Here is a 16,810-nt window from a genome sequence, read left to right as displayed (position 1 = left end):
CTGTTCTCCAATTACCAACCTTTCTAATCACTGCATGAACAAGGGGAAACGTCTGCATTATTTGACATTTAGATTTTTAAAATCTATTTAGAAATAAGGATAATCTAATTAAATTTGAGTATACTGTACATTTTCTATTAGCATGTGTAACCGAGTGACAAAGTGTCCTTGTGAGTCCCAGGTAGTATTAGCGAGTAGTTGGTTAAACTCACTCCTCAAAGGAGCACAAGTGGGAGGTTGTGGGTTCGAACCCCGCCACCCTTAACATGGGTTACATTGGTGCCGTGATCCAGATGCCCGGTGGTGAGTGAGTTTAGAGGGGTGACCAAGTGACAAAGTGTCCATGTGAGTCCCAGAGTAGTTGGTTAAACTCACTCCTCAAAGTAGCTCTAGAGGGATATCCCTATTGGCGCAACTGTTAGTGTCACCTCACAAGTGGGAGTTTGTGGGTTCGCACCCGCCCTGGGCAAGCCCTTAACATGGGTTACATGTAGGCTACACTAAAATATGGATAAACACTAAAATAAAAATGCAAACAAAGATGTAGCCTAGTATTTTTTTTTTTTTTTTTTGCCTGTATTATATTAATCTCATGCCTGTATTAATCTCATGTAGTAATTATTAGACATGTGCACGAGGTCTGTCAATCTTCACTACCTTTCAAACAGTCCTGTCAGCAGGGCAGAGCAGTGTAAGAGACCCACTGTTGCCATCTCTGGTTGTCGATATAATGGAACACGAAGGAATACCTTTCCAGAGCAGGACCAACTTGAGATTACCAGAATAAGATGTAGTAAGACTACAATCTTGCATCGTTGCAAGCTTTGCAGGGGATATGTTTTTCCCCCCGTTTCAACACTAGACTGTGTGTTGCTCACAGACGGGTGTCTTTAACTTTCTGGATTAGAATGTCATTTCGGCGTATTCGTGCGTAAAGGAGGAACTCCAGCCAAGAACAGATGTAACATGTGAGAGTGGGTCTGGACAAAATCGCTTCTTTCTACTGAGATATAAGAGCGGAGCAGGACTGTGAGAGAAACCATGCTGCTGTCGGGAAATGAGACGTTCATCTGGTCGGAAACATTGGGCTCGAACCGGACGATAGATGCCAACGAGGGGCAAGGTGGCCCGGAGGCTGTTATTGTTCCCGTGATTTTCGGATGTATATTTCTCCTGGGTGTTGTTGGCAACACTCTGGTCATGATTGTCATTGGCAATATCAAGTCAAGGCGCTCGAGAAGTACCACAAACATTTTCATCCTGAACCTCAGTATAGCTGACATGACTTTCCTGCTTTTATGTGTCCCGTTTCAGGCGACTATTTACTCCCTTCCAGAATGGATATTTGGAGCTTTTCTATGTAAAATTGTGCATTATTTTGTAATGGTGAGCATGCTCGTGAGCATATTCACGCTCGTGGCCATGTCAGTGGACAGGTACATCGCCGTGGTGCACTCCAAAAAGTCTCCATGCATTCGCAACAGAAGAAATGCTTTGACAGGGGTCTGTGTCATTTGGGCGCTATCACTCATCTTTGCAGTGCCAGTCGCTCAACACCAAAAACTGACTGACCACCCAGATGCACCAAACAGTTCTTTTTGTTGGGAAATGTGGTTCACGGGTGTTTCCAGACACACATATAAAGTGACAATATTAATCATAGGCTATCTTTTACCTTTGGTATTAATCACATGCTGCTATGCAAAGGTAAGAAAACGTCTTTAACCTAAATCCGCGGCTTACACTTAATTGGCAACAGGTGATAGGAGAATTAGACTACAAGATTTCCATCGGTAGTCTTCACATGATCAGACCGTGTATGAAAGCCATTTATTAACGTCACATTACCACCATTCATTTGACTTCAGGGGATGTTTCCAGACAGACGTGCCCGATCAAAGTGCGCAATGGTAGCCCCGGTCACCCCCCAGCAATGGTCTTTGTACCTATTACGCACGCGGTTTGAAACCTACAAGAAATGCATATTGTAAATATATTTGCTATCATTTGCATTATTTGAGAAATGTTTGATTAAGAGCAATATAAGTGATGTTATTCATTGTGCAGACTGCCATTCATTCTGTTCAGCAGCATAATGAATGCCTACTCGACCTCATGGAATGTTGAATTAAACAATAAATGCTTAAGCAATAACGAGAGAGAGGGTGGCAACACCTACGACCTCGAGTGTGTGGCCGTGTCCGAAATGCATACTAATATTATGTACTATAGGCTATAGCTGTATGCATTTCGGACATGGCCTGTTATTGCTTTTCATACGGATTCCGACCTCGCTGTTAAGAGCCGTTGTATATTCACGATATACGGCAAAGCCTCTTACCATTCTATGTGAAATATTACTGTGCCAATTATTACTGCCTGTAAAAAGTATTATTACTGTAAGTTCCATTGCGTAACCATCTGTTGGTTACTTAGGGTTTCTCCTCAAGAAAAATGGAAACATTCAATTCAATTCCCACAGGGCTAGCTCCTATTGGCTTGAGAAATCTAGCCAGCTACAATTGACAGAAAAAAAATCCCATACTCGTACCTGTGTCCAACCAGGTCCGGTGCACCACTGTATAAGCGGGCTTTGCCTGCACATCTGCTTCTAACCGAAAGTTTGAGTGAGCAGACTGTGGGTTCAGCAAAGTCTGCGCCGTGTGGGGCTTCGCTCCACTCATAGAACTAGGGTTAGGCTACAATATGTAACTATTGTTACATTGTTACAATATGTAACTGGAGCTACACGGCTGCACCATACACTCTTGCTGGACCCATAAACAAAACTGGGCAACAGGACAGAGTGGGTGTTCGTTATGCTAGATCCCTCGGTCACAGCGAGGATATGTGACACGTTCAAACAGGGCAACAACTGGTCAACGCTACTTTTTGAATGCCGCGTTCCTGCATTACCGGCATGGCCGGTGGTTGTCACGTCTGCTGGAACAGCAGGGGAAGACCGCGGCTCGAACCAGACACATCAAGTTTTCCAACGGGACCAGAGCTCTGAGCAGCCTGGTCCTGTCATACTCACAAACACCCCCCCCCTCTCACCATGCAAAGGAGCTACAGCACGGCTCCGCTGTGTGCCAGCTACACAAAGCACAACACGAGATGCAGACTTACATGCTTGTGGTACATTACCACAAGCAAGCGCAGGACAACTAAAATAACAATCAAATGCATTGTTATTGTCGCCTTGCATGGAAACATTGCCACCGCCGGTCTTACAAGAGCGTGGTGGGTAGGGCAAAGGACAGTCACGCACCTCCGCGCACCGTCAGTAGGTGCACCTCTTCTTCCCCAAGCCTGTGGGTGGGCTGCCGATATTAGACCAAACAACCCCTCTTTACTCACCGGTGAATTGAAGAGGAGAACGCCTTTGTTGTCCTCTTGCGGACCGGCCAGGGATAGCCACAGATGACGTTGTTGGATGACAGATATGGCCATTACACTACTAAGGCAGGAGAAGGAGACTCATAAGCTGGCCGATGGCCCCTGCGGCTTCGGCCATTCCATCTCCACTTCCAGTGAAGAATGGGTCTGATCCTTAGCCAGCTGGCCAATGTAGATGGCAAGCATGGCAATGGACAAGATGGCAGCGACAGCCTGTGCCGCCAACACGTAGCTCTTGTCTGCCAAGGACAAAGTGGTCTTGTCCTTGGGGTTGGCAATGTCAGGTTCCAACGCGGGGGAGCCAGCCATCACCATGTCACTCCAGCCGACCACTCTCACGCCGCCCGCCGCCCAGTTCGAGCAAATTGTATTGACTTTCTATGTAAACTCGCCGTGCGGCCGGAAAAATTTGCGCCCGGTGTGAACACAGCATTACACCTGATTGTCACTCACTTTTATGCTAATGCATGTGTTCACAATGACCACTGATGGCATATTTCAGTGGGGTAGTTGCTAGTGAAATCAGCAATGAAAAGTCATGATCATGAGTCATATTCCAATGGTGTACTCCTATTGCATAATTGCGGTGTCAATGCAGTTTGTCTGTATTTGCATTAAGTTATTCTAACATCTGTCTACTACTGTTATTACTATATTTACACAAGCAAATATGTGTTTTGAAATCCATGTGTTTGATTGTTCTTTAGGTGTTGTTCCATCTTCACAAAAAGATTAAGAATATGTCCAAGAAATCTGAAAGATCAAAACGAAAGGTATGTTATTATTTAGATTCAACTTTATTTCAAGAAACATGTCTCGACCACTGTGGCCTCAGAGATGATATATTTGCTGCTCCTTTTTTTGAGTTTGTCATTTACACAATTCAAAATTAACGTCAAGATCATATGCTTTTGAATGACTACATATTTATGAGCATTCAACATTTGGTAGTTGTAGCCATACCTGTCCTTGGGTCATGGGTTGACTTACTACAGAACCAACAGACAGGTGATGAGAAACCTGTATTAATTCAGTGGCTATGCTAAACATTAGTGTGATTCTAATTATGCACAATGTTCCAATTTGATCATTTAGCAGATGCTTTTATTGAAAGTGATTTACAATGTGTTGAGCTAGTGCTGGGGTTAAGTACCTTGCTCAAGGGTACAACGGTAGGCAATGATTGCCAGGTGGCCCAGTCAGGTATTGAACCAGCAACCTTAATCAAACTCAGATTCAGACATGAGATTTATCCCAACCTGACTATGCTATGTTTAAATCCTACAAATGAAGTATAGCCAACAATGAATTGGCAAAAAAAAGAAAAGGTTTCTGGAAGCCAGTGTTCCCAGAGCTCCAGTCTTGTGTTAAAAGACCTCTCTTGATATTCCTTCCATCATAGCTTGTGCCTTCCCTAGCCTAATGGGTTTGAATAGATGGGCTGCACTGTTATCTGTGGCTACAGAGTTGCCTTGTTTGCGGTTGAGGACAAAATAAATAGCTGGAGAAAAAAATGATGCTTTTAATGTAAGAGTGAAAGACTGATAACGTATAAAGATCTCATTCCCTTCCTTCTAATGCCACTGACTTACTAAGTGAGGACAGTAATTAAGATGATAAGGTTAAATTAGCCAAGCTAATGTGCAGCGGAGGAGCTTCACAGTTGAATGGCAAAGTACAGATCAGTATCTATAGCAACCCAACCTTTAACCTTGGGACTTTTGATCTCCCATTCAAAAGCTGAACTTGAAGGAGGAGCTCATTTGGTGTAGGAAAAGGGTGATTTGTGTACTCTTCCTGGAATTGTGAGAAGCCTGTATGAACAATAGGACAGTTTAGCTGCAAAACCATCTCACAGTGCATAGTCAATGTTACATAACTGTGATTTAATTAGGGGGCCAAACACTATTGTGTTTCTAGTTTCTAGTTTTTCATACTCTTCTTTGGGGGCCAAGCAGCGAAGCTGCGAGTCAGCGAGTGACCCTTACCATAATTTGTAAATCCAGAAATTCCTACTAACCCACCTGCGTAACCCACCAGGGGCCTCCTAACATGTGTAGCTTGAATATGGGGACCAATAGGACATGGAAGCATCATCACTGCATAGTTAACATCTCAATGTGGGTGTAATTAGGGTTTCATTATTAACTGTGTTGTTGCTATTAATTGGGACAAAGCAAATCATTGATAAACCATGATTGTCTGCCCACTCTTTGTGCTTATCTTGTCTGCCATATCTCATTGACACTAATCAAACCAAATCAGGCAGGCGAGTTGAGTAAACCAGGAGTATGAGTTAAGGCCAGTTACTATTACGATTCTATTTCTGTCACTTTCAGTCATTGTTTTTTCAACATCTCTTGTTACTTTAGGATATGCAAAACTTCTTTGAGATCCTGTCTCAGTTCTCTGAGATCCTGTCTCACTTTGCTAATTGATACAAGGGGGTCTGTACTCATGTATTCTACAAATGGTAAGAAGTCAGGCAGCAGAAAGAAAAATGTCAGTAAGGAGATTAACCTAACAGGGGAGGTAAGGAGATTATCCTAACAGGGGAGGAGAGGAGGGCAAAGGGATTAGACAGAGAAGAAAAGGCCAAACAAAGGCTCATTAGTTGACTTGGAATTGTTTTGGGCATAGAGAAAATTAATTGATCATTGTACATACAACATCTCTGGACAAACATACAGTAGCTTTTTAATGACCAATTTGATATAATATATGGACATATCTTTCTTCTATAATAATGAGGAAAAAAACTTTCTTTCATTGAAAAGTGCACCAAGGGCCCTTTGTAATTCATAATTTATTCAGTTCTGAAAGGGTTTTTCATGATTTGTAGATTTCCATAAAAAAAACACTATGAAACCCCTGTACCTGTAATATATCAGCAATATATCACTGACTTGAACTTGAACAAAGAGCCAGACACCTAATTTGATATTCATAGAGTGAGCTTTGTGGGTAAAAGGAAGACACCCAGACCTGCGGATTGCATCAATAATAGGCCAGCAGACCATAATGCAGTTGGTCATATTATGATCATAATTCAAAGTTCAAATAAGAAGCTGATTAGCTACTACCAATGCAGTGCCTCTCCCATAATACTGTGTTTAGTGTGGCGTCACATGCTGATGAACGTGGACGTACTTAAGAAGGATGCAGGAGCAGAAAGTACTGACGAGCTAGCGAAATGTACGGAGGATTGGGATGACCGGAAGCACCGATGGAGGGCTCGTCCGAGGACGACCTAGTAGTATTATCTTATTTTCTTACCCCTCTTCCTTCTTCATTGAGGTGTACAGAGAATTTAACTGTGAAATTGGCAGGGTTGCCTCTGTTGACCACCTCCATCCAAGGTGAACTGTCTCACAAACCACAGAAGAAACATTATATACAAAGTTGGTATAGTCAACAATGTGCATGCATTAAGTATGGTCATGCCCATGAACACCTATACTCTGACCTGGACCAGTCAGACAAAGCTAATTTTGTATTTTCATCAAGAAAGCAAGGCTAGTCGTAATACTTGCAGTGAAGCAATAACCAGGAAATAAAGAATCGTCATTAAATGATCATTGATCTTTGATCTGTTGACAAGGAGTTTACTAGTTTAACTTGGCCCTATTCGGCCAATCTACTGACTGACTGACTGACTGAGTGCAGAGTGGAAACAGGATGAGTTGGGCTTTAGGGGGGGAAATTATCCCAGAGTCAGTACTTTTTTTCTATACATGCTAAGTAGCACAGGACCCTGCAGATACATCATGTAGACTTTCACGTCATAAGCTTCATTGTTACTGCCCACAGTTTGTTTATAACTAAACACATGAATATGTTTGTATTTTGTACGGTACAGGCATTACAAATCAGTGGTATTTATACCTTGTGAATTATGTGAGAAAAGATACCAACAGGGTAGGCTAAATATTTGGGTTCACTTGGCTAAGAATAGACATCAGCTCTGGAGGCATTCCTTCTGTTCCTCACTCAGCCATGGGGAAATGTACTGTAGCCTACCTGTGAGTACTGAGGGAGACACAGGGTTTATTAACATTTTGCTGAACAAGTAGTGCTTGTATGTTAGTACACCAGGACTGAGAACTGAGAACCCCCTTCAGTAGCTCACTTGCTTCATCATTGTTGGCAAACATGAACATCTACTGGACTCTTTTTAATACTAGGGATTGTCGCATTGTCACTCGCTCGGTAGCTGTAGCGTCGTTTGTTGCTGGCCGGCAGCTCTCTGTTGGCACCACAAGAGGGCAGTAGTCCCTCCACCCAAATCTAACGTTAGGATGTTATCACTCGCCTAGAAAGCAACAAATACGAGCAAGCCGTCTAGTAATTGTTGTTGTTGTTTCAGAGGAGAAAGTAACCATGTAGATTCCAAATATGTGCTCACTTTCAAAATAACAACTGTTGACTTGCCTGCCTTTCCAGTTCGATGCGCTTGCACCGAAAACCATCAGGGGACCAAACTTGTCTCCTTGTGCCGTTTTCATTCCAAAATAGGTAATTTATGTGATTGATGTAGATCTAGCCTTGGGTTTCTAGTGTCCAGTCTAGAGGCCGCTGGTATCCTGTCACACAAATGCCAAATCAAGCAGCCTAGTCTCGCCAGTTGCTACGAATTAGAATAAAACATGGACATGCCAAGCGAAGTAGCCTATTTCAGAAGTTTGTGCATCGTAGGTTTATGTGTAGGCCTGTGCCAGAAACCACAACTGCAAAGCAAATAGGCCCCAGGTTAATGTAGATTGAAAAACTAGAAAAACCGCTAAAAACCGTTAAAAAACTAACTGCTTACCTAACCCTAATGCTAATGCTAACTATAATTAGCTAGCATTAGTGCACATACAGTAAGTGCCTTTTGTGATGTCATGGTGACCTTGACCTTTGACATTTGAATATCAAAATCTAATCCAATTAATCTAATTAAGTCCAACTGGACATTTTGGCCAAATATGTACAAATTCTTTCAAGCCGTTCATGAGATATCATGTTCAGCAGGCCAAAAACACCTTTTGTGAGGTCAGTGACCCTTGACCTTTGACTCCCACAATGTAATCAGTTAATCCTTGAGTCCAACTGGACATTTTACCCAAATATGAACAAATTCCGTTAAGCCTTTCTTGAGATATTGTGTTCATCAGGCCAAAAACATTTTGTGAGGTCACAGTGACCTTGAACTTTGACCTTTGACCCCCACGATCTAAGCAGTTCATCATTGAGTGCCAATGAACATTTCTACCAAAGGGGAAGAAATTCCGTCAATGCGTTCAAGAGATATTGCATTAACAACTATCAGACGGACGGACGTACAGACGGACGGACGGACAACCCGAAACCTATCGCCTGGCGGAGGCATAATAATACACATCCAGTGAGTTCTTGAAATGGGAGAGGGTCTGGGTCTGCAACAGTCGCGGGGAATGAGAACCACATCTTCTGAGTTGTCAAAGGGCTTATGTGCCCTTAGTGCCCTTATGTGTTGAAGCCTGCACTCTCCCATTTAGCTAGCCATAAACTAGATCATAAAATAGACAGTTTTATAAAAGAGTGCAGTTTAGCTTGTGTATGGTGTGTATGTGCTAGTAAAATAGGCATTCTAACTATAGGGCTGATAGCTAACGTTACAGGACTTATCAGTGTAATGTTAGCTAACTGCTTTAGCCACCGACAGCTCCTGTTAATGTTATAGAAGCTTCTGCTATTTGTGAGCTTGTAAGCTAACTGATGGTCTTATTGCCCGAAGTGTGAAAAAAATGTTTCCTCTTTTCTGAGTGACACCTGTGGGAATAGTTTTAACGAGTTTCCTCTCAACTGATAAGCATTGTTCCAGAACTGTATAATGGGCTCAGTGATGGCATCATATATTCCATGTACAAGCGTATAAACCTCTATCATGTCTCCTCTATGTCTCTTATATACAAGGGTTTACAGTTGTAAGGTTCTCAATCTCTCTTCGTATGACATTTCCTATAAACCTGGGATTAGTTTATTAGCTCTTCCCTGAACCTTCTCAATTTTATCAATGTATTTTCTTTTGTAAGGACACCAGATAAAGGTAGCAAATTCTTAATGAGATCTAACCAGTGCTTTATATAGGCCTAGTGGTAAAAATAATTCCTTACTCAAGTTTAGAAAAGTTCTTATTATTATCGCTAACAGAACCTTCTCAGAAATGTGGATATGAAATTCTATCAATCAAGACCCCTATATCCTTTCCGTCCTCTGTCTGTTTGACCACTAGGTCTCCAATTGTGTAGCTCCCCACACTAGTACCTCTTTCCTAAAGTGTAGTTGTTTACATTTTTCTGGATTTTGTCTCAATAACCATGTATCTCACCAGATAGTCATACTATGGAGATCTGCCTGAAGATGGGCTATAGCGTCTCTCGTAATACCTCTGAATATTTTTGTATCATCTGCAAAAAGATATATCTGATTGTATCTGACTAGGTAAATCATTTATATAGGCTATGAAGAGCACCGGGCCCAGCACAGATCCTTGTGGGACTCCGGAGGTCACCGGTTTCCATTGTGAGGTGGCTCCATTCACCACCACCCTCTGTTTCCTATTACTTAAGAAATCCTGTACCCAATCTATTACTCTATCGTCTATGCAGTAGGACTTTAATTTTGACAAGTATTTTGTGAGGAACTGTATCGAATGCTTTTTGGAAGTACATATACAATCCCCTGACTGGCCTCCATCCAAAGCTGCTGACCATTTTTCAAGAACTGTGAGAAGTTGGAGAGTAGTCGATCTTCCTGATATAAACCCATACTGTACATGGGTTGGCCATGTACTGTATTCATACTCTATCAGCTGGGCCATTTTCTGTTGCTTATACATGCAGTTGTGCCATCTTGAATGTGTCCTTTGTGGCCTATTATTTCTAGCCTACCTGTCACAGGGTCTCATTGTCCCGTGCATCGGTGAGCTGTTGATATTTGGTGGGCATGGCTTCAACTCCTGCTGTCCTTGCATATCTATTTTCCCCATTATGTTTGTTGGGGTCACGGCATCATGTAATGTTCATTTTATTCTTTCATTCTCTTATTTTTCAGATTTGTATCCGGGTTATTGGTCATTATTTGCGTCAGTTGATGTTTTCAGACATTCTGCTGCGTGCCTAATGGCACTTTTGTGGGGGAACTACAGTAGGCCTGTCACTGGTGTTTCAGCATTGTATTTCATATTAAATTTGACACCATAATGAGAACATATATTGCTATATAAAATATGAAGTCTGCTTCACAGAGCAGTTGTCTTGTTCTACTGTTTTATCTCTCCCAGTTCTCCTGTTCCTTTGTTCTCATTTCCTTTTGAAGTTTGTGAGAACCACCCTGCTCTAGGCATTCTCTAAGTTCACATAAGAGGGTTATATACATATGTATATATATATATATATATATATATATATATATATATATATATATATATATGGTAGGATGAACACTCCAGGGGTAAATAAGATGGCCCTCTCCAGGCTCAGTTTATGGTCCTAATGTTGAATGAGCTGGTGTCCCCTGTTGTTTGAAGTCTGTAATTCAACATTCCAGAAATCTCCTGTCTCTGTCCCTCATCTGTATCATGTGTTGTCCTGGAATCCCTCCTCTAACCGCCATATTAATAACGTACAAATGATGTGTTGGCCTATTGGCTAGAATGTCATATCCGGTCTGAGGTTTGAATATAAGTTTGTGCTGAAGATTAGGAGTTCAGTTCTTGGGGGAAAACTCTGTTTTTCTTTCTAGAGAACCCGGTTGCAACTATGTTTTTTTGAATAAAGAACCAGCTTTTGAACTTTTAATCAAAGCTCTGCAAATCTTTTTACATTGTTTCTATTTAGATTTAATTGCGGCTACAATATTCAGCAACATTTGAAACCCAGCACTGCTAGGAGAAGGAATAGCCATATTGTCAGCATGCCTATGGGTGCTGGAAATCCTTGAATATGCTTGAATTTCAATGTGGTGTTTTCAAGGTTTGAAAAGTGCTTGCATTTTGTATAAAGTACTGGAAACTCAATGAAATTGTAATAACTAGACTTTTTTCATAATTAATCGCTCTCTGATAGAATTTGTGTTTTAGAAATAAAATAAGTCTGAGAGAGCCTTTTTTCCTCCTAATTGCACACAAAATGAAGACGAATCCTCTCGAGCATCTTCATGCTACTGTACGTATGTGATTTGGCTTGACTTGTGATCCGTAGTGTTTTTAATGTCGCGCCTGATGATGGCGAGCTGGACAGACAGACTAGGCCTACAACCTGCTGGGAAGTTGCTGTTTTAATGGCCGCTGGTTTGATGAAGACAAATACAAGCTGTCTTAGTCACTGTCGTAGTTTTAGTGTTTTGAAATAGATGGAAAGGAATGGATGACTAAGCAATGCTAGGCTAGGCTATGCATCACCGCATAACGTCAGACCTGGCGAATTCACAGGCTAATGATAGTCGATTTTCATTGATACATTAGTACTAGTATTGTATGTCAGTTGGCATGAGTTGGCATGATGGTATGCTTATTTTTGGAATATGCAACTGCACAATACAAAGTGTTTGATTTGGTATACATTTTAAGGCTCAAGGAGCTCATTGACTGCCTACCTCAAAGACTACTGCTCTCTTATTTTCAGTAAAGTTTTGTCTGGTGGTTGAAGTGATTGCTTTAGATTGGCTCAGCCAGGCTATATAGGACGCTAAGTCTTTTGTTTATAGCATAATAGCATCTGATTTATCATTACAATTATAATTTTGAGTAAATATTTTATTTACCACAGCCGCGTTAGGTGCTGGAAAAACTTGAAACTGCACCTGGAAAATGCTTGAAAAGTGCGAATTTCACTTAGGAAAATGTGTAAGAACCCTGAAGATGGTTTACCAGGGTGTTACCAATCCAACAGCCCGTCTTACAGCCTGACAGTCAGACAGATCATTCATAGTTCATATTGATGTGAAAATAAGACGTCTTCTTTTCCAAAGTGGCACTCGTTTCTTTTGATATGCTGATCCTTCTGATGTCAAGACAAGCCGTAACATTCAATCTTGAAGCTCTAAAACAACTCCCGGCGAGATCCTTCCTCATGACAATGCTGCTTGAAATTCAAAGTATTTCTATATACTGTAGGTCATTTGATGTTCTATGAGGTACAGATGTCCAAAGGTGATTTAGTCAACCCTTACAAATCAGTTAGGCACATTAAAGTTGGATGTATGTATAGATGCTTTCTACATCTTTGTACATCAAAGATAAACAACTTAGCATGATTTGTTGCTGATTCGTCTGAACGCCAGATCCATGAGAGTTCTTTCGCTGATACACTTTGTAAGCCACGCTAACTACATTACTTCATGCTACAGATCTCTCTATGGGTCTGGGACACATCAAAAATCAAAATCAAAAATATAATGGGCAATATGCCAACTCTAAACTAGAAAAGTCCTCTCCACTTATACATTCAACAACTGTACAAGCTGACGACATGCATCATGGGTGGAGGATGACAGGTTCATTGTGCACTTGTTTTGAACTCTGTTGAATGTGCCGTGAATGTGCAAGGTATTATAGACTCATTGTCAAATCTAAAGCCCTTGAAGGACAGATCAGAGGAACATTGTGTAGACTAGACAGCACAGGAGGAGGAAGGAGACCAAAGCTGTTGCACTGAACCCAATTGAAGTCATCTCATACGGGGGAACAATGGCTGCTTTTCCCTTTGAGATACCCCAGAGGCAGGGCGGGGTGGCAGTCAGGAGCACCTGGAGTTTTCCCGGTGGACTGGCGTGCTAGACAACCATCTATGGCTTCTCACTCGGGAGGGAACTCAAGAAAGCTCAAGGCTTGGCCTTGGTGTAATATTGTGAGTTCATGCCCAGGGTGATTTTTCAAGATATTTTAAAGTTTTATATTATGGTCCAGGCAGTTCTGCTGACAGACTCATGTATTTGTCATTTGTCTCATCTTCCTCCTCTTCTACCTCATGCACATCTCCCCATAGTTTCATTTAGCTTAGCTATTAGCCTTTATGCACAGTTTGTTCTCAGGGGAGTATCCTAGTATAGTTTTACTTTGGTGTGTTTTTAAAATGTGTTGGTTTGTCACCCTCTAGTGTTTGGAAAATTCTTAATGCACCTTCAAGCTAGATCAAGCCAGCCTGTTCCTAATTTTAGTTAGAGCTATCTGAAGCCAGCCATGCTCTCTTCATATTCACTGCAACTTTTCGCTCAATAAATCTCCCATGTTCATATTAAAAAATGACATTTTTATGACATTGTAGATGTGGTGTGACATTTTTCAGAATGATATCAAAAACACATTTTGACAGTATTTAGAATTCTGTCCTCATCCCGTCCCACTCAAACTGCCTACAACTACAAATGGCCAAAGTGATTAATTGGCCACTAATTGAGCACAGTTAATTGCAGCAATCTGCAATTAGTGAGACAAGCCAAATACTTTTCAAACCCCAGCTAGTTTGTCACGCATGGAACAGACAGATATATAAATAGATAGATAGATAGATAGATAGATAGATAGATAGATAGATAGATAGATACATACATACATACATACATACATACATACATACATATTAGTGGCAGTTGGGATTTGAATTTGTCACTGTGCATTTTTGACACTAATTTGAAGGCTGCCATGTGCCTTTTGTGATTTAAGTTTGTTAGAGAACTTTCTTTTGTCGAACCTAAAAGGTTTTATTAGAAGGCCAAGCAAAGGCCAAACAGCCAGCTTCTCACTTGGCAGGTAGGGTAGCTCAACAAGAACATGACCTTCCCTTGTTGTCAAGGTTGTGAATTCAAGCCCTGGGTGATGCAGAATAAACATGCTAATGCCTACTCAGGCATTGTACTGTGTGGATCTCAGGATGCACATTCTGTGCTTAACCATTTATAACATATTAAAGTGAGAAGTTACAATCTGAAGATTATACCTATGTGCACAAGAACCTAAATAAAAAATATTATTCAATGTAATTTGGAAAATGTGAGTCTGTGATACACTAAAACTGGGAAATTGAAGTGAAAACAAAAAGTTGGACAAGATGCCCTGGTCTCCCCTAGGCCTAGAAGATGATAGAATAGTCAGCTCTCAGCACGCCGCAGGCTGAATGAATAGTGAAATTAACGTCCAAAGTACAAAAAAAATGGCATTTTTAACTTGCGGCCATCCACAATGATATGAATCGATAACTGACCCAGGTTCTATCGGTGATGAGATTTTGAGAAATCAGGAGTAGGCTAGTTAAGGCTAGAGGTGATTGCATTTGCATCTTTTCCCGAATAATAACGAGTAACAAGGGTAGGAAAAATATCTGTTTCCATTGCATTTGTGCTTTACTGAATAACACATTGGGATTTGGGTACACCTCTAATTATGGACACCTACACATAGATTACACTTTACCAGTATATTTGATCCTTGATCTCGTTGAGTGAAAAATGATGCCTGTATTTCCAAGACAGAGAGCTCACGTTGTCAGAACCATAGACAGAACTGTCAGCTGTGTAGGCTAGGGATTGTAGATCCATTGCGCATGGGTGACATTGACGTTAGATCATAAACAGGAAATATAGGCTATTTGTCAGGTCGTGGCTAGATGGGGTACAGCAACCCAAACCCCAACCCTAGCTGTATACCTTCTAGCCACAACCTATTTGTCCATTGTGCAAAAGTAACGAGTAACAAGCCCATTTAAATTTCAGTAACTGTAACTGCATTATTTTAATTCTTAAAGTAATTAGTTACATAGTCACCCCCGCACACCCCAGTCCAAACCCCGTGTTTCTAGTACCCTCACACAGGGAGCTGGCTTGGTTCTAAGTTTTGTTTTCATTTGTGGATCCGGCCACATGTGATATATTTACTATTAGTGAGGTGCCTCGATTACATATTTCTAGAAGACATCTACAAATCAAATCAAACTTAACAGTATTTATATTGCGCATTCCATACAAAGGCAACACAATGCGCCTATGTTCAAAACTTCCTAATTCCATGGTGATCCAACAGACCCTAGTGTTTACATAATTTATTTTCCAACGGACCCTAAGTGTTGACATACAGTAACTTATTATCCAATGGAGCCTAAATATTTACATAGTCTTTACTCTCTCTCACTCTTCCTTTCCTCCAGACTGCCCAGACGGTGCTCTTGGTGGTAACAGCCTTTCTGATTTGCTGGATGCCTCACCACATCATTGCCATGTGGGTGGAGTTTGGCGAGTTCCCACTGAACGATGCCTCCTTCGCTTTCCGCATCATCTCCCACTGCCTGGCCTACGGCAACTCCTGCATCAACCCCATCCTCTATGCCTTCCTGTCAGAGAACTTTCGCAAGGCCTGCCACCAAGTCTTCACCTGCCGCTTCCTCTACCCGCCTCCCCCCACAGGGAAGGTGGTACGCCTCCGCATGGAGAACTTCTCCACAACCCACTCCACTACCAATGTGTGACGTTAGCGGTGAACGGGACAGGCTTTGGTGTGAGCAGTTTGTTTTTGGCATGTCAAACGTGCATTAAAACATGCAAATTTATTTTTGAAATTGTGTACTCTTACAGAATTCTCTGGAGACATGTGGGAATTCACATTGGAGAAGAGAATGCTTGATTTGATTGTGCTCCTAATTCTGTGGAATGAAAGCAGATGACAGCATGAGTAGCTGAACTGTCACCAGTGTTTTCAGCATGTTCTTGATATTACTTTTACAGCTGGGGCAATGGGAAAAGAAAATGCCATTGAAGGCGCTAGTTAAACGTGAAAATCCAAATATCTTTTAACGTGAGCTTTACTTCGGAAAATTGCGGTAATGTGATATACGTTGGGTGACTAGTTTTAGGAAATCACATCATATTTAGACCAGTATGGTCCTTTAAGATTTTAATTTAACAGCTTTCTGTCTGTAAAAATGTAATTTTACAACTGTGAAATGTTCGGGAATAACTTATTCAAATTAATAGTGCTATGTGTCAGTATTGATCAATACATGTGTATTAGCATATTTGTTATCATACAACATTTTTTTTATATTCCACCATGTACAGTATATGATTACATTGCCAAAGTGATATTTATTGATTTCTTGGTCCAAGCATTTGTATTCAGTACATTATTATTATTCTCATTCTTGTCATATTTCAGTGACAAAACTTTGTCAACGGCAAAACTGAGGCATGAGTTAATATGATAAAATAGCAAAGAAAAAGTGTTTCTATGGCACTGCTACAGTATGAACAATTCCAGTTACAAAGTCTTTGTACTGTTTTTTGCTTCCCCCCCTGTAAAGCGCATTGCATTGTCTTTGTGAATGAACTGTGTTAAATAAATAAAGTTTGATTTCATCAAAGAAGAGATGATGAATGGCATCAGAGATGTCTGAAAATA

At 41.1% G+C, this 16,810-nt stretch overlaps 1 protein-coding gene across 1 annotated transcript; it reads left to right on the top strand.

The window, feature by feature from the left end:
- Positions 1–1,041: 1,041 nt before the first annotated feature.
- Positions 1,042–15,881, top strand: galr1b (galanin receptor 1b; the record flags this gene model as incomplete). The annotated part of the gene is made up of 3 exons (XM_084437340.1): positions 1,042–1,707; positions 4,107–4,172; positions 15,564–15,881. 3 exons carry the CDS (start codon positions 1,042–1,044, stop codon positions 15,879–15,881), a joined length of 1,050 nt encoding a protein of 349 aa, XP_084293466.1.
- Positions 15,882–16,810: the final 929 nt, after the last annotated feature.

Source organism: Borostomias antarcticus (genome assembly GCF_949987555.1).
Source record: "Borostomias antarcticus genome assembly, chromosome: 4".
Lineage (NCBI taxonomy): Eukaryota > Metazoa > Chordata > Actinopteri > Stomiiformes > Stomiidae > Borostomias > Borostomias antarcticus.
The sequence above is the reverse complement of the archived record's forward strand: the minus strand, read 5'-3'. Positions and strand labels throughout refer to the sequence as shown.